Raw genomic sequence first — 26370 nt, 5'->3', positions numbered from 1 at the left:
CTGCTTTTTCATGTCACAATAGGCTAAATTCCAAAGACGAGACAGGCCTCAGAGTTTAGTAGACATTTTGTGTGGTTGCTCTAATTACACATACTATACATGTACCTTTTTCCGTATGGCTTTTCCCAACTTTGCATAATTCTTGGACCATGGCTTAATTTTTATGGTATTAAATTTAATTTAGAGGGATTTGAAAACTGTGACAAATTTGTCTGATTTCTAACTGTGTTAGAAATTAGCACAGTTTAAATTTTATTATTTTAAATTCAAAAAACCTTCTAGAGAACTGTATTTCCCTGATATGGTAGCTCAGCAGTTTAACTCCTATGTTCCAGGCTCTGTGAATAGGCTACAGCCAATTTGAAAAATAAATAAGTATTAAGTACATTAGTGGGAGCTACTGTCACTCAAGGTCAAGATTGTTACTAGAATGAATAAATAATTCTTGTGTTTATTCTTATGTAATATCATATTTGGCTCCTATCAGGTTTTTAGAAGTAGTTGATCAAATGGTTCTTTCAGGTCTAGAACACGACAGATCCAGCTTTGGGTAATCGACCCAGCGAGAGAAAGGGAGACAAAAGTTACTATGTTCAAGGAGTAAGTAGCTTCTCTAAATACTCTTTCAACTTGTACACACAATGAGTGATGGCAATGTTTTATTGTTATGAGAGTTGTTTGGGTGATGTCATTTGTATACCAGTCATGCAGCTGTGCATTTTGAAACCTATTGTCCTTTCTTGGCAGAAAGGACAGAAATAGGAGCAGTTATGCTTTGGAAGGGACTTTTGTGTTTAATTTAAACCATTTTACCTATAAAAGTAGAGGATTCCCTTATGTCTTATCTCCACTAATTCTATTGTCTTATTTTGTGTTTATTTTCATCCACCCTTATTGCAAATACAAAGCTGAAATAATCTCACCCCTCGAATTGGCTCTTCTGTCTGCAAACCTTCTCTTGATGAGTTGTGCCATCTTCTACCCAACTCTTTAAGCTAGATCTGCAAAATCATCCAGGATTACATTTTCCTTATCAGTCACCAAGTCCTGCTGCTATTCTGCTAATACTGCAATAGCAGTGTTCTTTCTCCTTATGTCTGTTGCTTTTATCTGTGATCAAGCTCTTATCATCTCTCTCTTGGACTTCTGTAACATCCTCTTAAGACTCTTGGTCTCCACTAGTGCCCCCACAATAACTGCCAGTGTAATCTATCAAAAATAAATCTGGATTATATTACTCCTCTTAGAGTCCTTCAGTTACTTCACATTGCTTATGAGTCAGGATCAGACCTAAGTTTCAGCAGTATGATTTATATCACAATACTTAAAAAGAGACACATAATGATTCAAGCAAGAGTATTGTGGTTATTTCATTTCTACCTCTTATTTCAAATGCCTAAACCATGATAATTGCGTATTTATTCTTTATGTTAAGAATTACATTCTTTGCATAAGAACACAGGTGCTCACTCTCCGTAGAACTGCCTATTGCATCCTCCTTCCTCTCAAGAGGTATCAGACTTGGTGTTTATCCTTCCTATATATTTCTTTACATGCTTATTTCATAATTATTTCATAATTTATAAGAAATATATATTATTTTGTATAATTTTAAACTTTATGTAAATGATATACTTATGTGTTCATCAGCTGTTTTAAATCTTCATTTGTGATTCAGCATGTATCTCTGATGTATAGTATTTTTATTGTATGAGTATATTGCAATGTCTTCACTCCCTTGTTGATGCTGATTTGCATTCCTCCTTTCCCTTCCCTCTACAATTTTTTGACTCTCCATAGAGGGTGTATTATTAATCTTTGTGGTTGTTGTTAATCCTCATAAGTTTAATTATTTTGGTGGATTGCGTTTCTACAAAATGAGTGTGTTGGTTAGTGAGCATTGGTAGCTGGTTTGGGGTCGAACAAGGTGTGTAAACTGTCCTTCTAGATTAGCAAACTTCATCTCACTTACCAGGGCTGCTGGCAGTAGCAAGTGAGATCATTTGTAGCAGATTTCTTCTTTTCTAGATGCTCTCCAAAGCAGATTATGAAAAAAAAAGTGAGAGTCCTGCTGGACAAATGCTTTCTCCTCCAGTCATTACTTGGCCAGGTGATTTCTAAGTCACCCACACTGCTCTGCTTCGAAAGACCAATAGGAGGGAATAGACTCCAGCTGCGGTGTTCTCCCACTTTCCAGGATCTGCCCTGGTCACCAGCTGTTGGCCTTCTAGTGCAGTGATTTTCAGAGCTTTAGCCTGCATCAGATTCACTTGGAGGGCTTGTTAATTGATAGGCCTCACCTCTAGATTTCTGATTCAGAAGTTCTGGGGTTGGGCCTGAGAATATGCATTTCTAAGAAGTTTGCAGATGATATTGATGCTCAAGTTCAGCATTTCCCAACCTATTTTATTTTTTGACTCATGGAACCCTTTAGACATTAATATATAATTTCACAATCACCTATATGATTTTTTCAATCATGTTATAATTTTCTAATTTTTACATGTTTTAAGGAAGGGCTTTAAGTTAAAAAAATTGTATCTGCATAATGATAAACATTGTGGTCATCCAGAGCCTTGCTACTCAAAGTGTGGTCTGTAGACCAGCATACCTAGGAGCTTGTCGGAAATGCAGACTTTCAGGCTCTACCTCAGACCTAACGAGTCAGAAGCTGAACTTTAATAGTAGTCCCAGGTGTGCACATTACAATTTAAGAGGCACTAATCTAGAACTGACATTAAATCCAGTCTGAATAATATTCAAAACAAATAAGCATTTTAATTTTTGATGTTTAAAAAGTGGCATGTTTCATTCACTTTTATTCTCTTTCATGTAAGAAAAAGCATGATTTTCGACAATAAAAATATATCAAATTTGGTTTGGGAGCCAAGTGCTGAAATCTAATGAAATTAATGATAATACAAAAATGGACAAAACTTTATTCATGACCTGATATTTGGAAATACTATTTTTCGCATCATGTAAAAATCAAATGCCTTATTTTTATAAATTTTAGGAAGTAATAGATTTCTGACTGTTAATTGTAATGACCTCTCTGCAAATAATGTTAATGTGTGTGGAGAGTGTTTACCTCAAAGTAAAAGCTTACTTGGATATATATTTTTTTGTTACATTTGTTATTTTTCTATTTTTTTGAATAGTAGAAATATCTTTCATCAGATAATTACAATTTAGGGATCTAGAGAAGATTATCTTGAGACATATTTGCAAAATTGTTACTTTAACATTTTCTTATAATTTATTTTTCAATATCATTGTTCATTATACCTCTTTTCTTTAAACAATTACCCAGGAGGATAATAATCTATCTTTTAGGGTTTTGAAGGTCAGAGTTTTATATGTAAAAATCTCAAAAAGTACCTGGCACATAGGATGTTTTACATAAATGATGATATCAACCCCATCCTTTTCTTCCTCTTTGTCGTCTTCGTCCTCTGCCTCATTATCATTGTTACAATCCATAGCAAGCTCAGGATAGAGTTTAATTATCTGCTGTGTGAAGCCAGGGGTAGACTGGACTCAATGTCTTGTCTGCTCAGGCTGCTGTAATAAAGTATAATAGACTAGGTGGCTTAAACAAGAGGTATTTACTTCTCGCAGTTCTGGAGCTAGGAAGTCTAAGATAAAAAAGGTTCAAGACAATTAGGTTCCTGGTGAGGGCTATCTTCCTGGATTTCAGAGGACTGCCTTCTCACTATGTCTTTGGGCTCCAGCTTTTAATGTAGATCCAATCAAACAAAATCAAGCATCTTTGCGAAATCTTCAATATCTTATATTTAAAGGCTGAATTTTGAAGGTAGCGCAAAAAATGGGAAGGAATATGGGTTTTCTTCCCATACTTCTTCTGATAGGTAGAAGACACAAAACACTTCAGCCTATTAGATGTGTGACTTTGTGCAAGTTTCTTAACCTTGGAGCCTACATTTTCCCATATATAAAATGGGAATAAAAGGTACTGGGTATTAGTTGGGTGGACTAAATAAAGTTATGTGAAAGTAGATACTGATTTGTACTGGTTCTTTTCTCCTTCCTCTTGTCACCACAAAACTTCTCTTATTATGTTTTTATTTAATATTATTTTATGTATTTTAAACTTAACCCTAATTTTGGATCCTCTTGACTTTTTGTTTGATTGTTTTAGTCATCTTTGAGTGAGCTAAAAATTAATGTACAAAGAGCTCATATATTATATTTACTGGGGTATGGATTGTGGGGTTGCTGGAGAAGGTCTGAGTTTCTTTTGTGTTTCCTTCTTTTACATAAAGGAAGTTTTGTCTTCATCTTTTGCCATAAAATGTATCAGCAATGTTATCTTCATTGGTTGCCATTTTAGACTTTAGGGGTGGAAAGAATAAATCTTTTACTTTTGCAGCCTAAGAATTTGTATCTGCTAAGTGGCAAATTAAAGGATAGGACTTTGATTTGACTCCTTGTTCAGTGCTCTTTCTACCATATTATGCTTTCATTTAAATGAAATAGAAGTATTTTCACCTAAATGGAAAACACAGTTTGATGATTTTGGTTATCAACATGATAATGTTGATACAGAATTTTATCACATATATTTTACTTTTTTGAACAGGTATACATACACAGAGGACTAAAGGTGTATATACAAGTAAGTCTCCCTTAGCCCCACCCCTAGCCATAGCAGGCCACAACTGCTCAGTGGATATGTTCCATATATTCCTCTGTTGGTTTGCTCAAGTGGCAGTGTAATATGTCAACTTTTACATACTTTGCTTTTTCCGCTTATAAATGTGGGTTAGGGCCGGGCACAGTGGCTCATGCCTGTAATCCCAGCACTTTGGGAGGCCGAGGCAGGTGGATCACCTGAGGTCAGGAGTTCGAGACCAGTCCGATCAACATGGAGAAACCCCGTCTCTACTAAAAATACAAAACAATTAGCCAGACGTGGTGGTGCATGCCTGTAATCCCAGCTACTTGGGAGGCTGAGGCAGGAAAATCACTTGAACCTGGGAGGCGGAGGTTGCAGTGAGCCGAGACTGCACCATTACACTCCAGCCTGGGCAATAAAAGTGAAACTTCGTGTCAAAAAAAAAAAAAAAAAGTGAACTAGACGCCGTGGCTCATGCCTGTAATCTCAGCACTTTGGGAGGCTGAGGTGAAAGAATAATGTGAGGCTAGGAGTTTGAGACCAGCCTGGTCAACATAGTGAGACCCCATCTCTAAAATAATAATAATAATAATAATAATAATAAATAAAAGCCAGTTGTGGTGGTGTACACCTGTAGTCCCAGCTACTTGGGAGGTTGAAGCAGGAGGATTGTGGAGCCCAAGAGTTCAAGATTACAGTGAGCTATGATTGTCTCTAAAAAACTATAAATGAATAAAACAAAATACATAAATAACATTTTTTAAAAGTGAAAAGTAATATATTGTAAATTATATGTATTTGCTTCTCAGAGCTCCATGACTATTTCTTTTTTCTCTCAGCTCTCATGAATTGATTGATTGATTTTTTTTTAAGACAGAGTCTTGCTCTGCTGCCCAGGCTGTAGTGCAGTGGCAAGAACACAACTCCCTGCAGCCTTGATCTCCCTAGCTCAAGCTATCGTTCCTTCTTAGCCACCCAGGTATCTGGGACTACAGGCAGGCATCACCATGCCTGACTGATTTTTAAATTTTTGTAGAGATGTTGCTCAGGCTGGTCTCAAACTCCTGGTCTCAAGTGATCCTCCTGCCTCGGCCTCCCAAAGTATTGGGATTATAGGCATGAGCCATGGTGCCTGGCTAATTAACTAATTTATTAACTCACTGTCTTAGCCCGTGTGTGCTGCTATGACAAAACGCCACAAATTGGATAACTTATAAACAATAGAAATTTATTTCTCAAATTTCTGAATGCTGGAAAGTCCAGATCAAGGTGGTGGCAGGTTCATTGACAGTGTGGGCTGCTGTTTCTGCTTCCAAGATGGTACTTTGTTGCTGCACCTTCTGAAGGAGATGGATGCTGTGTTCTCATGGTAGAAGGGATGGAAAGGTTTAACGCTGTGTGAAGCCTTGATTATAAAGTCCATCCCATTCATGAGGAAGTAGCCCTCAGGACCCAATCACCTTCTAAAGGTCCTACTTCATCACACTGTTTCATTGGGGACTATGTTTCAACATGAATTTTGGGGGACACAAATATTCAAACCATAGCATGCATTAACAAGTGCTTATTGAACACTATGAGTCACTATTCTAGGACATGGGAACGGAGGAGTGAACAAGATGGAAGAAAACCATCTTTTTGGCAGGTGATTGTGATAGGGGTAAAAATAAGGTCTCTGATAGCCCAGAGGAGGGAGAAATGCGTTTCTTCAGATATAATCAGAGAAAGCTTTCAGGAAAAAGTGGTATTTTATGTGGAGTTTAAGTGTGGTAGAAGCTTAACGGAAGAATAGGGAAGAAATGATACTCTAGCACAAATGTACTGGAGTTATTTTGGTTTTGTTTCACTTTTGTCTATCTGTTGGTGCTTGGCAGTTCTATGTTCAGTGTTAACATTTGCTTGAAATTTTGGAAAATTGATTCCTTTTGTAAATAAATTGTTTCTTTAAATTAAAAATCATTTTGTGCTCGCCTTCGAATTTTTTTTTCTCAGTTTGTTTTTTTGAACTAGATAGGAAAACAGGATTTTTCTAGATAATTTTTATCTATTTGGTCTTTTAAAAAAAGTTATGAGTTTTCTTTTACTTTTTTCCTTATAATTTCTTGTGTTGTTATAATTAGCTATTATTTGTTTCATTGTCATCGCGTGCTTGCAGTAGAGGTTCTCAGCCTTGGCTGCACTGGAATCACGTGAAGAGCTTTAAAAATGCTGATGGGTGGGCCCCACTGGGTTCTGGGGTGTGGCCTGCGCAGCAGGATTTTCTTTCTTTCTTTTTTTTTTTAAATTTTATTTTATTTTTATTTTATTTTTAAATTTATTTATTATTATTATACTTTAAGTTGTAGGGTACATGTGCATAACGTGCAGGTTTGTTACATATGTATACTTGTGCCATGTTGGTGTGCTGCACCCATCAACTCGTCATTTACATCAGGTATAACTCCCAGTGCAATCCCTCCCCCCTCCCCCCTCCCCATGATAGGCCCCAGTGTGTGATGTTCCCCTTCCTGAGTCCAAGTGATCTCATTGTTCAGTTCCCACCTATGAGTGAGAACATGCGGTGTTTGGTTTTCTGTTCTTGTGATAGTTTGCTAAGAATGATGGTTTCCAGCTGCATCCATGTCCCTACAAAGGACACAAACTCATCCTTTTTTATGGCTGCATAGTATTCCATGGTGTATATGTGCCACATTTTCTTAATCCAGTCTGTCACTGATGGACATTTGGGTTGATTCCAAGTCTTTGCTATTGTGAATAGTGCTGCAATAAACATACGTGTGCATGTGTCTTCATAGCAGCATAATTTATAATCCTTTGGGTATATACCCAGTAATGGGATGGCTGGGTCATATGGTACCTCTAGTTCTAGATCCTTGAGGAATCGCCATACTGTTTTCCATAATGGTTGAACTAGTTTACAATCCCACCAACAGTGTAAAAGTGTTCCTATTTCTCCACATCCAGGATTTTCAAAAGCTCCTCACTCAGGCAATTCTGCTTTGCAGCCAAGGTTGAGAAGCCATTGGCTTAAAGCATTTCAGAAGTAACTGAAACATGTTTTCTGCTTTTGGAAAGTAGGTAACTATGGTTTCAACTGAGTGGTTGGATAAATCTGTCATCTCACATGTCTTGCTTAGAATAAAGCTGATTAGAATTGCCATGGTTGAATGAAGTCCTTGAGTTTGTGAAAGCACTTTGACTAAAGCGTAAATGGAATTAAGTAAAGCACATACATGGATAGTATAATTTAAGAACTTTAGATTCCTGTATGCCTTGGGGAAGGGATAAAAGTTCTTGTTTTGAACTCTGTACAAGTCAGTCATTTGGCTTATTATTTAAGTCAAAAATTAACAAATTTGTTTTTAGAATCTAGTATAGTTAGGCAAACATTGTTTTCAAAGTCTTGTTGACTTTGTCACCTACTTTCAATGTAATAAGTATTCTGTTACTGTAAAGGGGATCTTTGTTTACTCCAGTAACAAGATGTTGGACAAAAAACTTGTAAACTCAAATAGTTACTTCCCTGAGGTTTCAAAGAGCCTCCAGAAAGAAACGGAACTAAGCTACACTACTCCTTTCTTTTATTCTGAGAAGTGATCTAGTCTGTTTCCAGCTTGATATTGGGAGCTGATATCAGTTTAGAGATGTTTTACTGTGAATTCACTGTTTGAAGTATTGCAGATTCCCAGAATATAGCCGTATCTTGTGGCATGTACTGCAGTAGGGTTGCAAACTTCTCATATGTCTATATATTATGTTAGCATGGGGTCTGAAAATAGGGGAGCTTACTGAATAGAATAATTAGAATTGGATTTATAGTCTAAGTTTTCTATTTCTAAGCTGTGTTACCTTGATTTATTTAACTTATCTAGCCTTAGTTTCTATATCTGGAAAATAGGGAGAAATGATACCTAAAGTTTGTTAATGAGATAAAATATTTAAAAGGCTTAATAGAGTGTCTACCTACAGTTGGTCTGTAATATATAAAAGTTCCCCAGTTTTGATATTGAATTATACTAGAGAATCATTTTAGTAAAAATGATACCTGAGAACAAATAAAACCCTAAATTTTCTTTAATATGGAAACATTAATAATAATGAATATTTGGGGTGATATAGGAGTCACATTTTATGTAGCTGAATGTTGGATGTTTCTGAATTTCTGATAAACCTGAACATCTAATAAAGGTGTTGATATTATACCTTTGCTTATCATAATTAGTTTTGTCATTTTTCATTGTGTTTATAGATATTTTACAAGAACTGAAGGATTCTTACAATAGGAAGGAGAAATTGGAAAGTTGATAGTACAGACTAAGCAATATAGTGTTGTTAGGGCATAAATGCCTACATTCATATGTTTACAATGAAAATACAAGCAAAGTGTACTGTCGGCCATGTTGAGATGTAGCCAGATCAAATTAGTTCATTCATTATTGCATTCCTCTGTGTGCCTGAATAAAATCATCACAATAATGACCCCGCCCATTTTCTGTCCTTCAAAACTGTTCTCATTTTTTAAGGCACAATTCAAGGTGTGGTTTACTTTATTAAGTTATCCCCCATACTCCCTTGTAAAGGAATCACTTCTCTGCATTCTGTCAACATGTGACCTCTACCCTGCCTGGCACTTTTCACTGTCTCATATTAAAAGCAGTGCTTCAGGCATTGGGTTGAAGGTTGTTTGGGTTTCTAAATAAGAAACTCTGACATTGACATTAGAAGGATCTTCATTTTAATCTCTGTGTTGAAATTTTCTTTGTAAAGATACACAAAATAATTTGTCCTTTCAAAGCTCAACTTAAAAGCTTCTACCTTACAGGTTTTTTGAAAGATTAAATGGTATAATATAAATGCCTAAGATAGTAAGTGTTCAATAAATAGTAGTGAATATTGTTATTGCTGTTATTGTTTGTGTGTAGTATATTATTTATTGAATATACATGTGACACGTGACTTAATAAAACTTCCCCTAGACTATGCATTCTTTGAGGATAGGAAACCATCATTTGGCATTCTGCATAAGGTTTAATAAACTGAGTCACAATTATTTGTTGATTGAACACATTAACTTTCACCTTACTTGACTTTTAAAAAGAATAGTCTTGGCATATATGAAAAAAATTTCAAAAAAGTTGTTTTCTAAATGACCTTGTTTTAAAATCACTCCAGGTACCTTGTTATCCCATAACTTTGGTATCCTGAAATCTGAGGATTCTACCAAGATAATATGATAAGAACTTTCAGTGATTTGGGGCCATATCCTACTTAGACTAATGTGGAATTTCCAGATTTCCTGAGAGCTTGGTACAGCAGCACGCACTGCTTGCTAATCAGCACAGGCAATAATGCCATCTCTGCCTCAAGAAGGAGGTAGGGAAATTGACTTAACTATGTTATGAAGTATGGAGGTGTTTTACGTCACTACTGTTATTTTTTTTAAAGTATTAAAAATTAATTGGGAACTTTTTAAAGTACCAGAATTTATCATTTTCGCTTGATGTGGGGCGGGGGTGGTATTTGTGTTGTCTGGTATAGGTTTTTGTTATTTCAATGTTATGTGATTATTTTACATTTTTTTAAAGTTATTCAGGGACCCTGTCCCCTGGATTTGAATACAGAATTACCTTATCAAAGCACAATGAAAAGGAAAGTCAGAAAGAAGAAAAAGAAGGGAACCATTACAGCAAATGTTGCTGGGACAAAGTTTGAAATTGGTAGGTTTGCTTAAAATCAATCATGGGATTCTCATAATTGCTGGAAAAACTGATATGGTGTTGAAAACAATGTAGAAATCCAGAGAGATAACTATCTTTTATATAATGGATTTTTAAACGCCTTCTATAAAATTTCTAACATGTTAGAAGGATTCTTTTTCTGTGCGGTAGTGGATGATATCCTTAAAAAGATCCCAATTGATTTCTAAAATTTCAGTTCAAACACTAGTATGATTAGACAGCTTAGCTGAAAAAAGGGACTTGGCATTGTATTTTTCTTTGAAGTTTAATTTTGGCAGCTCTCCAAGCTTTGAATTTCATAATAAAATAGGTTTATATATGACTGACCTGACAAATTTGAATTTATGAATGTAAAGAAAAAATGGATCTTTCCAATATTCGTATGTAACCTGAATGTTCCCAGCCTCATGGGTTTGTGTATATGTAAATACCCAAATTTAAGTAACACATTGCATTCTTTCTTCTTTTTTTTTTTGAGACAGAGTCTCTGTAGCCCAGGCTGGAGTGCAGTGGCGCAATCTCGCCTCACTGCAAGCTCGGTCTCCCGGGTTTATGCCATTCTCCTGCCTCAGCCTCCCCAGTAGCTGGGACTACAGGTGCCCGCCACCACGCTTGGCTAATTTTTTTATATTTTTAGTGGAGACGGGGTTTCACCATGTTAGCCAGGATGGTCTCGATCTCCTGACCTTGTGATCTGCCCGCCTGGGCCTCCCAAAGTCCTGGGATTACAGACATGAGCCACGGCGCCCAGCCTACGTTCCTTCTAAACCTAACTGCCAGGAGTTCCGTTTATCTCACCAAGGTCTTCCCAGGTATCTTTGAGACGGTGCAGGCAGTGTCTCTCATATACTCAGGAACAGGTGTGCTCCTGACATGCTCTTCTGAATTTGTTATTGTTTTTGCTTGTGAGCCAGGTGAGGAAGTCTCCTAGTCTGTGTTGCTATTTCCCTTGCTCTGTACATGAACTGTAGGTGGCACAGCAGCTGCTGAGTCCTCAGGATGCCAAAGCTGCATGGTGGTCTGTGACAGAGAGGAATGTTCCTTTCCCCAACTCTTGTGATTGTACACTGTCACCTGGGACTACACCATTCTGTTAAGACTCAGGATTCTGTTGGAAACCACAAATTACCTGAAGTCTTCTACTTATCTTTATTCCACACTTGAAATTCAATGGCAGAAAAATGCCAATATGTTAATTGTAAAATCTAGATCGGAGAGGAACACATGAATAGTTTGTACTAAAAAGGAAATGTTCCTCTGAGCATAAACATTTTCAGTAGGATTAGAGGGTTGGGAGCAGTGGAGAACCAAATCCAAATCTCTCCTGTGAATATTGCTTTATTATTTCATGTCCTAAGTAAACACAGATGAGTTGATTTTAAGCTCTAAAAATAATTTGAACTAGGGAGGTGGAAAGTATGGCATAGGTTTGATAATCAGGGGATATTTTTACCTTTGCTCTTTTGTACTTAACCTAAGGTTGTAAAAAAAGCTATAAAAAGTACATTTTCCTGAGTAGAGGTATTGTCTCAGCTGTGTGTGTTTTCCTTGTGCCATAAATAATCACTAAACCCTTTGGCAGTTTTGTGTACCTGTTAAACCTGAGAAGATCGAAAGGAAGGATTTTGGGTGCAACCGAAAAACAGTTCTCAGTTACTACTGAGTATAATTTGGCCCTAGATAAAACTGTTGTAACTAAAAATAAGGTTATGCTGTAACTAATATTTTTCAAATGAAATACTGTGAACTAAAATTTATATAGAAAAATGTTTCTGCAATGAATATATTTCAGAAGTATTTTAATTTTGGTTTAACTTAACTGTTTACTTGCAGTTCGTTTAGTAATAGATGAAATGGGATTTATGAAAACTCCAGATGAGGATGAAACAAGTAATCTTATATGGTGTGATTCTGCTGTTCAGCAGGAGAAAATATCAGAGCTGCAAAATTATCAGGTAGGAAATTAATCATGACCAGTTAGTCGTATGAGGAAAGTTATATGGATTCCACCATAATTTTTTTAGATAGGTTCTTAATCTGTTACCTTATTAAATTTCAATTCTAACTCACCTGAATAGCCTGTTTTGTTTCTATCCAGTTGTATTGACACTTTGCATGAAGCCTGCATCTTTTGCAGACTTAAGTTTTAACCTCTTTCTATCTTTAGGGAAGAATCAATAGAGAAAACCTCTTCTGGCCGGGCGCGGTGGCTGACGCCTGTAATCCCAGCACTTTGGGAGGCCAAGGCGGGTGGATCACGAGGTCAGGAGATCGAGACCTTCCTGGCCAACATAGTGAAACCCCCGTCTCTACTAAAAATAGAAAAATTAGCTGGGCGTGGTGGCGCCACCTGTAGTCCCAGCTACTCGGGAGGCTGAAGTGGGAGAATCGCTCAAACCCAGCAGGTGGAGGCTGCAGTGAGCTGAGATCGGGCCACTGCACTACAGCCTGGTGAACAGAGCAAGACTCCATCTCAAAAAACAAGCAATAACAACCAAAAAAATACCCTTTTCCTAAGATGGTACTTTACATTGCACTTAAAGTTGTAGAATAGATTGCATAGGAAGACCAGGATGCAGAAATACCTTGTGAGGTCAGCTATATGTAATCTGGTTTCATTCTTTTATTTTTAGAACATAATACAAACTTATATTCAGAAGAAAATAGACCTCAAACTAAAAAGCTGAATATAAGGAATTCTAGAGAATTGACAGTTTGTATAGACCTTCTTCATTTATTAGTTTAGAATGTAATATAAAATTGACTGTAGTGAGCAAATAAGTCATTTTTACCAGTGCTGATGTCTGTGAATATAGTGCATCTAGAATAACAAAAGTAATTTGGATATTATCACTATTCAACCTAGAAAATTATAACTTTACTATCTATGTAAATATTCTTTTGTGATTTCTTTAAAATTTTGTAGTTTTATTCTCTGATTACCATACTCTTTAATTCTACAAATTCACTATAGATCATTGAATCTTTTAGATTAATAATTGGCAGTTTATTAAAACAAAACTCAAAGGATGGATATTGCATTGTCATGTACGTGAATATAATTAATTTGCTGATAATATTAATATTTACCTTTTTATTTTCCAGAGGATCAACCATTTTCCAGGAATGGGGGAGATCTGTAGAAAGGATTTCTTAGCAAGAAATATGACCAAGTAATCTTTATTTTCTTGTAATGGAGAAGACCTGTTCAAAATTTATAATATGAATACTGTAGTGGTATCTTTCACAAGGTTACATTGATTTGAAATGATATTTAGATGAGAGTGATAGAATTTTAGAGCTAGAAAGGTCTTAGAATGTCTCTGGTTCTAGTCTTCCACTTTGCAGAGGAGGTAAATGAGGGTCAGATAAATGAATATCTTGCACAAACTCAAGCAAATTGTTAATAGCAGAGGTGGGTAAGAATCAGTCTCCAGAATCTCAGGCCTCTTTACTGCAACTTGCTGCCTCTTTAGTAACAGAGTTTTTCGTTTAAATGTAAGAGTTATCTGTATATGTCATCTAAGAGATACTTGTTTATTTTCAGTTAAATTTTGCAGGAACTAATTCGTTGCCTTATATGCCGTGTGTGTGTGTGTGTGTGTGTGTGTTTGTGTGTTTTCATATTGGTGATTGAGCATTTACTATGTGCCAGGGATTGTACTAGGTACATGTATGCACACACTTACTCAAAGACACATGTATATATGCTCACCCAGGGATATACATGCACAGATATTTATCTCTGCAACCAATATTTAGAGGAGCAATCTACTTTCATGGAAAAGCTGATAATAAGTACCCCAGTCTTTTACTTAATAAACTGAAAAATTTTTATGCAGTTTATATTCCTGTTGGCTAGGTTTTTTGCCTTTTTTTAAAGTTTAAGAAAGTTGAGTGATAAACTGAGAATTTTTTTAAAAATAAGATTATTCACAGAGATTTAGTAAACTTTCTGACTCTAAAAAATGGTAGTATAAAAGGTAATCAAAAACTGTTCCCTATGGTGACCCAGAGACTCAAAATTATTTGTAAAGAAGCAATATAAATAGTATTTGTCTGAACAATTCCCTACTCCCTACTCCCATCCCTGAGGCACAGTTACTGACTCCTACATGTTACCTTGCCTTATATGCCTTTAGTGTACCTATCACACTGTTTAATATTAATAGCCTATCTATATATTCCTTGGGAGCAGAGATGATACTCATTTATCTTACTATCCCCAGTACCTAGCAAATAGTGTGTACTCTAAAAAAAAGTTTGATATACTAATATGTAAATTAGTACATATTAGGGCAAGTTTTTTTTTTTTTTTTTTTTCCCACTGATGTATCCATGGTCCAGAATAGTGTCTAACACTTAATAGGTGCTCAATAGACATTTGTTGAATGAATAAATCAATGAATAAGTAAGTGAAGGAATGGAGAAAATTTAAATCTTTGTGGCAAATATCAGTAGCCCAGAGAAAGAAAATATATACAAGTTTGAATAGAAATTATTTTTCCTATTATCTCTGATTTACAGAATGATCAAGTCTCGGCCTCTGGATTATACCTTCATTCCTCGAACATGGATCTTCCCTGCTGAATATACTCAATTCCAAAATTATGTGAAAGAATTGAAGAAAAAACGGAAGCAGAAAACTTTTATAGTGAAACCAGCTAATGGTGCAATGGGTCATGGGTAGGTTTGCTTTTATTTGGAATATATAAAAATAAAAAAAATTTGGGAGTAGGGAGAATAAATGTGCATAATTACTCATGGTTGAGTACCAACATGAAAAAATAATGAAATAAGTTTCTAACTATTGCATTTTTGGAACCAAATATTTAATGATCTCTGTTCTTTTAAACTCTCCCACAGGCTTCTGTAATTCAGTTAAAAAATTTAATCAACAGATTGTGAGGCTTTAATAGGAGATAACAAAATATAAGGGGAAAAAGCTATTTTATGTTTTTTTCTAAAACATAAAACTCACATTTATAATAATTTCAATAGACTTGGAGAGTAAAATCAGTTGCTATAGTAGGGCTACAACTGACTTGGAGAAAGAAATGAAAAGGGACTTATTCTTTTCATAGCTAGAAATCTTGAAGGAAAATATGTATCTTCTTTGCCTTTAAATAAATTTTTTCTTTATGTAGCCATGGTAATTGGATTAAAAATGAGTGGAACACATTTTAAACTGAAGTTCCAAGAACTAGACATGTTAACTGAGAATAGAATGTGCAAGTAATATTCTTGTTTCCTTTTGCTTATGTTAGTTTTCTGCAATGTACTTTTTCGAAGAAAATGTGGCTGAGGCTGCTTTTAATAAAATACACTTGGCCGGGCACGGTGGTTTACGACTGTAATCCCAGTACTTTGGGAGGCCGAGGCAGGCAGATCACGAGGTCAGGAGACTGAGATCATCCTGGCTAACATGGTGAAATCCCGTCTCTACTAAAAATACAAAAAATTAGCCAGGTGTGGTGGCGGGCGCCTGTAGTCCTAGCTACTCAGGAGTCCGAGGCAGGAGAATGGTGTGAACCTGGGAGGGAGAGCTTGCAGTGAGCCAAGATCGCGCTCCAGGTTACTGCACTCCAGCCTGGGTGACAGTGCGAGATTCTGTCAAAAAACAACAACAACAACAAAAAAATACACTTGAGTCATTTTAATTTAAAATGCTGTAGGAAAAAAGATATTTGGAAATATAGCTACCAGGTAAATTATTGTTCAAAATTTTTCTTTTAACTTTTAATCATAACTTAATAATCCAATCATAAATTACTTGCAAATGTGCTTTGGTAATTTTTAACTAATAGTATTAATGGGAATTTTATACCAATTGCTTAATGCTGAGTTGGCTGTCTCTGTGTTAGCATTAAAGGAATGTTTCTGGTGGTAAGGAATTGATTTTTCACATTTTTCTCAATTTTAATGTTAAAAATTTAATATTAAAATATCTATATTTATATACTTATATTGGATATTAAAACATAAATAATAATCTTTTAATTTATTTTGATGGCAATATAAACAAATAACTGGAAAAGCAGATAACTGAAAGGGCATTATGTGTTCCCAGGGTTTATCTCATGTAATGCAGTAGTACCTAGGTAAAGAACACCCCTCTCATCTATTGAATTGTATCTGTTTCCTTGCTAATCTTCTGTCTAGTTATTTTGTCCATTATTGAAAGTAGAGTATTGAAGAATCCAGCTGATATTGGTGAATTATTTCTCCCTTCAATTCTACCAGTGTTTGCTTCATGTATTTTGGAGCTCTGTTATTAGGCACATAAATGTTTCTAATTGTTACATATTCTTGAGGAATTGACTTTTAAAAAATCAGTATATAATGTGATTCTTTGTCTCTTAAACAATTTTGCCACTCCAGGTTACTGTTTTATTGCAATATCTTTTCCATCCTTTCACTTTCAATCTATTTGAGTCTTTGACTTTAAAGGGTGTCTCTTGTAGACAGCATATTGGTGGACCATGTTTTTTAAAAATTAATTCTGCCAAGCTCTGCCTTTTATTGGAGAGTTAATCTATTTACATTTAATGTAATTACTGAAAAAGAAATATTTACTTAGGCCATTTTGCCACTTGATTTATGTATCTTGTAGTTTTTGTTCCTCAATTTCTCTGTATTGTCCTGTTTTGTGTTAAATAGATATTTTCTTCTGTACCATTTTAATTCCCTTGTCATTTCTTTTACTATGTATTGTTGAGTTTTAAAAAATGATTACCTTGGAATTACCATTATCATCTTAATTTATAACAATCCAGTCTATATTAATACCAACTTAGTTTCAGTAGTGTATAAAAACTTTGTTCCTGTATAGATTTACTCCCTTTATGTTGTTATTGTCACAAATTATATCTCTGCACCTTCTGTGTCCATTGGCATAGATTTATAACTATTGTTTTAAGCAGTTGTCTTTTAATTCATTAGGAAAAATGAGGAGTTAAAAACCAATACTACAATAAGAGAGACTTTTTTGTTTTTTGATATGGAGTCTCACTCTGTCACTCAGTCACCCAGGCTGGAGTGCAGTGGTGTGATCTTGGCTCACTGCAACCTCTGCCTCCCAGGTTCAAGTGATTCTCCTTCCCCAGCCTCTTGAGCAGCTGGGATTACAAACGTATGCCACCATGGCTGGCAAATTTTTGTATTTTTAGTAGAGATGGGATTTCTCCATGTTGACCAGGCTGGTCTCGAACTCCTGACCTCAGGTGATCTACGTGCGTCAGCCTCCCAAAGTGCTGGGATTACAGGTGTGAGCCACCGTGCCCAGCCAGAACTTTTATATTTACCTGAGTAGTCACCTTTCTGGTGTTCTTTGACAATTTGATTATAGTATATCTTGATATGTATCTCTTTGAGTTTATCCTACTTGGAGGTAATTGAGCTTTTTGGATGTGTAGATTAATGTTTTTATCAAATTGGGAAGTTTTTTGCCAGTATTTCTTCAAATATTCTTTGAATTTTTTTCTTTGTCTTCTCTCCTTCTGAGGCTCCTATTATGTGTGTGTTGCTGTGCTTGATGGTATTTCACAGATTTTGTAGGCTCTCTTCATTTTTCTTCTTTTTTCTTTCTGTTCCTCAGACTAGATAATGTCAGTTGGCTTATCCTCAAGTTTTCTGATTCTCTTTATGCCTTGTCAAGTATACTGTTTATCTCCTTTAGTGAATTTCTTTATCTCAGTTATTGTACTTCTCAACTCTAAAATTTCTGTTTGGTTCCTTTATTTTTCCTTAATTTTTTATCACTACTAATATTCCCTATTTAATGAGACACTGTTCTCATAGTTTATTTCAGTTCTTCGTACATGGTTTCTGTTAGCTCTTTGAATAAATTTTAAATAGTTGATTATCCAGTAAGCCCAATGTCTGGGCTTCCTCGTGACAGTTTCTATTAATTGATAGTTTCCCTGTATATGGGCCATACTTTCTTTTTCCTTTGCATGCCTCATAATATTTTGTTGAAAACTGAACATTTTGAGTATTATACTATAGCAATTCTAGAAATCAGACTCTCCCCCTCTATGTAATTTGTTGTTGCAGCTCATTGTAGTAGTTGTAGTCTGTGTTCTTTGCTGTGTATGGCCACTGAAGTTCCTGTTCTGTTAGCTCAGTGGTCAGCTAATAATTGGACAGAGATTTCCTTAAACAGAGCAAAACAAACAACAAAAAAGCTCTCAATAGATGACCGTGTGTGTGATTGTTGGGACATGCCTTCAGCATGCAAACAAATAATTTACAACTCTGCCTTAGCCTTAATTTCCTGCTTGTACAGAGTCTGATGGTTAGCCAGAAGGGACAGCTTAGGGCCTTCTCGGGTCTTTCTTGAGCATGCTGCTAACCTTGGGCATGTAACTGGTCATCTAGATTCCCGGGAATATGTCAGAGCTTTTCAAAGTTTCAAAGATTCTCATTGCTCAGCCCTTCCTCCCAGTCTTTTTAATTGGTCTATTGTCTGCCCACCTGTTGCCCTCGACAACCTAGACAGTAAATGTTTCCAACAATTGTCTCTGAAAGTAGTTGCCTCAGTACTGATAAAGTTCCAAGTTAGGCAAGATGAAAGCAAGCCCTTTGAGGTCCTCCAGGAAGCCACCAGACAGGTCAAAACAACCAACCATAAGAATAGCCCATTCTACCCAGTCCAGGACCAGTACTGGTATTGAAAATGAGGCTGTTCAAGGCTGCCGCTGAGCTGTGAGTGGATGATGGGACTAGATTAAGTTAAAGTGTTACAAAGCTCTTTGGCACAGATCCAGCTGTTTTTTTCTTAGTTAAGTATTCCATTTGCTGCAAGCCTTTGCTTAGTTTGTGGGGTTACAAAGTTGATTCCTATGATTTCTTTTGCTCTTCATTGCTTTTGTGGAGGGACAGACTTTTGGAGTCCCTTACTCCACTATTTTCCACTTGAGTATATCTGTAACTTTTTAAACATCTTGCTCTATGTCAAATCATTCTTTTAATTTTTTTCTTTAAACATAGGATTTCTTTGATAAGAAATGGTGACAAACTTCCATCTCAGGATCATTTGATTGTTCAAGAATACATTGAAAAGCCTTTCCTAATGGAAGGTTACAAGTTTGACTTACGAATTTATATTCTGGTTACATCGTGTGATCCACTAAAAATATTTCTCTATCATGATGGACTTGTGCGAATGGGTACAGAGAAGTACATTCCACCTAATGAGTCCAATTTGGTAAGTGATACCAGACAGAACTTACGTTTTCATTCAACTTTTTTCCTATAAAATATATTACTTTACCCTTTCTCTGCACTTGTAAAGGGAAATGCTTAGAGCTTTCGTAATAGATTAATAAACTCCCTTTCTCAAATTGACCTAGAATAAATGGATGTTCAACATATACTTTTTAAAGCTTCCATTAGGCATATAGATTGTATGAATGAAAGTTCCTGCTCTCGGGTTTTGTGGTCTAGAAGAATTGTGTGCATATGTAAGATTGCTTTTAACTTACAAGCAGCTTTGTGGACATTAGAAAATAAAGGTATCTGCTAATTGAAGGCTGACTGGGAAAAAGTACCCTCTCTGTGCTGTGAGCACAAGGCTGGATTTCAAAGCAAACATCTGTGTGCAGTGGCCCTGTATAGAAATGACTATATTATAAATGATACTAATTTGCAATGATTCTTGATTCAGTATAATAATGATACTAGCATGCAATGGAGAAGTACAGATTAAGTGTTTTGGAGCTGTGTTGGGGCAGTTTGTGTTCAGCTTCTCATGGAGGAGGTGACATTTGAGCAGGCTTTGTATAACACGTAGGGTGTGAACATGTTGAACGTGGGAGAAAGTATATGAAACGGAAAAGCAAAAGTTATCAGAAAGTAGTTATTAATTTCTGTTGCAATAAAAGAGAAGTAAGGCTGTCAGCTTACATTGACCAATGTGAGGTTGAGACAAATGAGTAGTTTCAGTGTGCATTTTAAAGTCTGTTAAATGGAGCTTTGTGTAGATATTTTTCAATAAAGACTTTTTTGTGCAGCCATAACATATTTATAAAAGTTATAGCTAAATTTATCATGAAAATAATAACTGTAATTTGTAGCTTATAAAAGTTAAATTATAATTTATTATGCATACTTAAACTTTAGTTAACCTCTAAACCTATTTTTGGATGTAACTAACTATAGTTAAAATTACAATTAATTGTTTTCCAACTTGTCAAAGACCTGGTTACTGTTCTCCCCTAATATTATGCACACAATTAACTCCATTAAATGTGGTCATTTTTTCAACATTAAATAATGGCTGATCATAAATGGTACTATGTTCAGTAAAATGAAAAATGTTGTAAACCCGGCAAAGGAAGAATAAAGAAACTGTCAAACCTTTCATAGGAAAAGAAGTTAAAAGAAAGAAACATTATTAAAGGTTATAAGGTCTAGATATAGCCAATCACCAAGTGATGTTTGAACTCTACCACATTTTGGGCATTGTGCTAGTTTTTAAAAAAACAGTGACCAGACAGATACAGTGCTTGACCTCACAGAAGCAACAGTTTAGTGGGGAGGCAGAAAATAAAATAAGCAATTATAATATCTGATGGTAAGTGTGATGGTCTAAGAAACTGAAGGTGCTATGGCAGTGCATAGCAGGGGCACATAACCCAGTTGGAGATAAAGGTTAGAGAGGGAGTGTTTTATAAATTGAAATCTGAATAATGAGGAGTTAGCCAGATTCGGGTGCAGGGTAGGGTTGGATGGAGCTCCAGGCAAAAGAATGGCTCAGAGGTAAGACAGAGTGTGGCATGTCTGGAGAAAGCAGACAAGGTCAGTTTGGCTGAAGTATAGAATAAGAAGGAGTGACTGTTCAGAGATGAGGATGGTGAGTCCTAGAAGCCAGATCCCTTAAGGCTTTGTAGGCCTTGTCTAGGATTTTAGAATTTAACTTAAGATAAAAGGAAGGATTGAAGGGTTTTACACAAACAAAAGAAGGAATGTCCCCTGGTCTGGAATGTGAGATGGAGGTGGAGATGGATGGAAATGATTAGAGTCAGAGAGACAAGAAGTTACATATATTTTGAATAACATGTAAAGTATTCTAGTCTGACCACATATGGAAGGAAAAAGGACTTAAATTGAAATAGTAGCAGTGGGTCCGGACCAAGAATAAGAGCATGGATTTGAGATATATTTGAGATAACATGGATAACGTTGATATAATATGGTCACAGGTTGGATTTGTGGAATGAGAGAAAGGGAAAGTGAAATCAAGAATAAAACTCAGGTTTCTGACATCTGATGGATGGTGTATTAGGGAATGGTGATAAGGGAATACAGGAACTATTAAAGGTTTTGTGGAAAGTGGATGTATTCAGTTTAAAGGCCTGTGTGACCTCCAAGTGGATCTGTTCTGTAGGCATTTGATTATACAGTATAAGTTTGAAGTTCAGAAGACATTTCTGAACTACAAACATAATTTGAGACTTGTCAATACATAGATTATACTTTAAATAATTGGCATGGATAAGAGTGGATTATATATGTGTAAGGTGGGAGTGATCTTTTGATGGTATTGGAAAGAATAAGACTTGGAAGCTCTTTTGGGTGATAAAGTGCTTTATTCTAATGTCCTATGTGTGTATCATTAGCTTAAATTCAGTGGGATTAATCTCAATGAGAGATTGAGAGAAAGGAAGTGTGGCCTCTAGGTCTCATTTTGTATGTGCTTTTGAATCACATAAACTCCTGGCTTTGGTTTTTACATATATAGAAAAAAGATGTTCTCTTACATAAATGTCTGTATCACTCATAGATCTCTAGAATTTCGTGATTGAATATCTAGGTTGAGATATGAAAATATTAAAAAGTGAAATACAAAAGTGTCTGTAAAGTGAGACCATGGTTATGTAAAAGGTAAGTTTAGAAAAAAACACTAGAAAAATTAAACCAAAGTGCTCTCATTGGTTGTTTCTGGATGGCAGCTTACTACGTATTTTTTCCTTCTTCCTATTTCAAATTTTTAAAATAGTGAGCATGTATTTTATATATGTATTATTTCTATAAGAATTAAATGTTCATCAACTACATATAAGCAGATTATAAGACAGAATTTCAAACATTGAAATATAATAAACATTCCGTTTTTGCTACCAATGTAGTGGTTGGCCAATCCTTGCAGATTGCTGTATGGTTCATAGCTGCTTTTGGTTCTATTTCTTGCAAATGACTAACTGGCAGTGAACTGCTTAGATGCCTATTTTTGTCAAGGTAAATGTGAAGTTGTGGAATTTCCAGTCCATTTACAAAGATACTGTTTAAGAGACGGGTGGATCACGAGGTCAGAAGATCGAGACCATCCTGGCGAACACGGTGAAACCCCGTCTCTACTAAAAAATACAAAAAACTAGCCGGGCGAGATGGCGGGCGCCTGTAGTCCCAGTTACTTGGGAGGCTGAGGCAGGAGAATGGCGTAAAACCCGGGAGGCGGAGCTTGCAGTGAGCTGAGATCCGGCCACTGCACTCCAGCCCGGGCGACAGAGCGAGACTCCGTCTCACAAAAAAAAAAAAAAAAAAGAAAAGTACAAAGTTTCCTTACTTAATTTTTCACTAGAATAGCTAGTGGTGGTGTTAGTATTATTAATTTTAAGAAATTCTTGCCAAATACAGACTTCCTTACAAGATTATTTTCCAAATCTCTTTTTAGAAGTTAAGAAAATTTGTATTTTGGAAACTAGGAAGTGCCCCAGCTTGATTAATTTCCTTTTTCTTTAAATTAAGCACTTAAAATTAGGTAAGCATAAGATTTAGGCTTTTTCTTTTAAGTATCATTTAATTTAAAGCTTTTCTTGTTTCTAAGTATAGAGACTGTTGTTTATTTTGTTGTCTTTGTATCCACAGTGCCCAGCAGAGACTGCTGCAGATAGTAGGTGTTCCTTAAATATTGTTTAATGAATGAAAAAAATAAATTCTTAATTAGTGGTAGGCACATGGATTAATAAACAATATGTACTCAAATTATCATTTCTGCCTTCTTGCTTCAAGGATTTCAATGCCATAGGCCTAAGGAACTGCAGCAAAAATAAAATATGACATGAATATAGTTGGCTATTAACAAATCAAAATAATAATCATGTGAATGAAGTATATTTTAATTGTGATGTAACTTTGCTATCTAAAGTAATCTTTAGGATCATGAGGAGGGTAGGAATTAAAGATAGATTTTTATGAATGCTTGTGTTAGCTTGATAAAAAGGCATTAGATATATATTAATTGACAATTATGAGGAGTTTTAAATTTTGAATTCTTTTTCAATTTAAGGAAAATAGTATCAACAAATGTAAGATTATAACGAGACAAAAACGTAGAGCTCCAGTATGGAGCACGATATTGTACTGGACATCCGCACAGTATTATGTGGTACCTTCTGTCTGCTGACTGTAAGTGCACTCTGGTACCAAGCTAAAGGGGCCTCCTAGTCAGTATGGGTGTGCAGAGGTTGCGTTTGGTAGTCCTGCCTCTCTATGTGACTTACTTGAGTTTTCATTTTTTATTTTTCTTGAAAAAGACATAGAATACTCTCTCAGAAAATTCCTTTCCCAAAACAGATTTGAGTGAAAACTCTCAGAGCCAAAAACATTAAAAACAAATTAACAAGAACAAACTCAGATCATTTTTCTTGCTTAGCAATATGTAGTTTCACATTTTAATTACTCTATATTCTTATTAATTTGACACTTTTTAATGGTAGACATATTTTGAATAATATGTAAAATAACTCTGTAGATGATTACATTCTCAACCCTTTTAAGGGAAATGTGCCATTCCATTTAATTGGGATATTATCTAAATAATCATGAAATTGTTCATCTATATAGTTTAAACTTTAAAACTTTTTTTAGTCTTTGAGTGTCTATTTTTCCTCTGAAACTTTGCAGTTCTAGGATGTCATAGGTGGTAACCACTTTGGTTCTTACTTGTTACAGACCCAGTTATACATGCATCTGACAAACTACTCGGTGAACAAGCATAATGAACGTTTCGAACGGGATGAAACTGAGAACAAAGGCAGCAAACGTTCCATCAAATGGTTTACAGAATTCCTTCAAGCAAATCAACATGATGTTGCTAAGTTTTGGAGTGATATTTCAGTAAGATTATGCCATTCCACAATTATAACGGTCTGTCCTCAGCAATAATTTGAAGCACCGTCAGGCCAAGAAAGTTCATTAAGAGTTGATTGAACTTGGTTCCCTATAATTGAGAGGACCAGAGAGAAAAAAACAGGCCGTTACACAGCCTACTGCTTAACAACAGGGATGCATTCTGAGAAATGCATCCTTGGGTGATTTTATCGTTGTGCAGATATCACAGTTTGTACTTACACAAACCTAGAATAGGAATAGCCCACTACATACCTAGGCTATCATATAGCCTGTATATGGTATAGTCTGTGGCTCCTAGTCTACAAACCTGTACAAAACATTACTGTACTAGGCTGGGCACAGTGGCTCACACCTGTAATCCCACCACTTTGGGAGGCTAGGCAGGTGGATCAGGTCAGGAGTTCGAGACCAGCCTGGCAAACATGGTGAAACCCTGTCTCTACCAAAAATATAAAAAATTAGCTGGACGTGGTGGCGCGCTCCTGTAATCCCAGCTACTCAGGAGGCTGAGGCAGGAGAATTGCTTGAACGCGGGAGGTGTAGATTGCAGTGAGCCAAGATTGTGCCACTGCACTCCAGCCTGGGCAACAGAGCAAGATTTGGTAGCCAAAAAAAAAAAAAAATTTACTGTACTGAATAGTGTAAGCAATTGTAATACAATGGTAAAGATTGTATACCTAAACATGGAAAAGGTACCCTAAAATACAGTATTATAATCTTATGTGATCCCTGTTGAATATGCTATGCATTGTACACCAAAATGCTGTTATGTGGCATATGACTCTATTCACCCTTGTTTATTTTGTTTGTTGACATTTTTACCTTACTTTCTATATCACCGGCCATAAATCCAAAGGTCCTTAGGTGTCAGACAAGTAAGAAGGAGTGAAGTGGTCTCTAGATAGAAGAAACTAGGGTGTTCTGGGAACTGTGATAATTTGAAAGTCAGGAGAGGTCTGAAGGAGGTAGCCACCACTCAGCACCAGCTTATTGGTGCCAGTGATATTTTAGGCCCAGTGAGGCTTATTCTTCTAATTTGTTGATAAATTATGTGTAAATGGCAGAAATGGCATAAAGGATTTTAAATGTTGGCAATGGACTCAAAAATTTTAAAGATGTTGAGACTTAACAAACAAAAATGTCGTCTGGATTTGGTCAGATACCCACCAATTTGTTAACTTTCATTTATAACTTCCTGAGAGATGAAATGCATGTAAATGAGAAATTGGATCATAACAATGCTGCATTTATTTGTTTATGTAATTATGTTCTCAAGGCCAATTTCATGGAAATTCCAAAAACCATTCTAATGACAGTTTACTATCATAGTGAGTCAGAAGCATCACAATGGTGAAATTCAGTGATTTTGGACCATAGTTCATTGATGGAAGATCATACCATCTTCCATCTGATGGTAATTCAATGAATTGGTGTATTGCTCAGTGGGACCAAGAAAGTTTTATATACCCTCTGGCTTTTTTTTTTTTTTTTTTTTTTTAAACAAATGTACACATTTGTAACCCTCATATGGATTTGGCTCTTTGGGGACATGTTTGTGAAAAGGTAGAACCTGTTGGGCTGCTTTGGCGAGGCATGTATGGAGAGAATCAGGGAGAATAATGAGGGTCGTTAGCTTTACATATATTGGTTTTAAGTGACGTTTTTTCCTCACAATTGAATTAAGAGAAGGTATACAAGCAAGACTAATACTAATGAGAGGATATGGAAATTAACTTTCTGTTAGGACCTGAAGTATAATTTTTAGATATGACCCAAACATAGCCAATGTGGGCCTATTAAGCTCTGACACATTTCATGGTCTTGTCTATAGGTGAATAAATTTTGCATCTTTCTTGG

At 35.8% G+C, this 26370-nt stretch overlaps 1 protein-coding gene across 9 annotated transcripts in view; it reads left to right on the top strand.

Moving 5' to 3' along the window:
* Nucleotides 1-26370, top strand: part of TTLL7 (tubulin tyrosine ligase like 7) — a 138864-nt gene that overhangs the window by 38550 nt on the left and 73944 nt on the right. For 5 of the 9 annotated variants that reach the window (XR_004176004.1, XR_004176005.1, XM_021933368.2 and 2 more), the window contains exons 2-8: nucleotides 9812-10012; nucleotides 10225-10356; nucleotides 12211-12332; nucleotides 13483-13550; nucleotides 14905-15063; nucleotides 19369-19585; nucleotides 24334-24498. Coding sequence is in view for 7 of the 9 variants with exons in the window: in XM_021933368.2 (XP_021789060.1) it covers nucleotides 9988-10012; nucleotides 10225-10356; nucleotides 12211-12332; nucleotides 13483-13550; nucleotides 14905-15063; nucleotides 19369-19585; nucleotides 24334-24498 (888 nt within the window). In the remaining 2 variants the exon portion in view is untranslated. Of the gene's footprint in view, nucleotides 1-222; nucleotides 601-4603; nucleotides 4640-9811; nucleotides 10013-10224; nucleotides 10357-12210; nucleotides 12333-13482; nucleotides 13551-14904; nucleotides 15064-19368; nucleotides 19586-24333; nucleotides 24499-26370 lie in introns of those variants that run through there. The other 4 variants (XM_031650288.1, XM_017954605.3, XM_021933369.2 and 1 more) reach the window with 3 other exon arrangements.

Source organism: Papio anubis, chromosome 1 (assembly GCF_008728515.1).
Source record: "Papio anubis isolate 15944 chromosome 1, Panubis1.0, whole genome shotgun sequence".
In the NCBI taxonomy this organism is placed as follows: Eukaryota; Metazoa; Chordata; class Mammalia; order Primates; family Cercopithecidae; genus Papio; species Papio anubis.
This window is presented reverse-complemented; position numbering and strand designations above follow the sequence as displayed.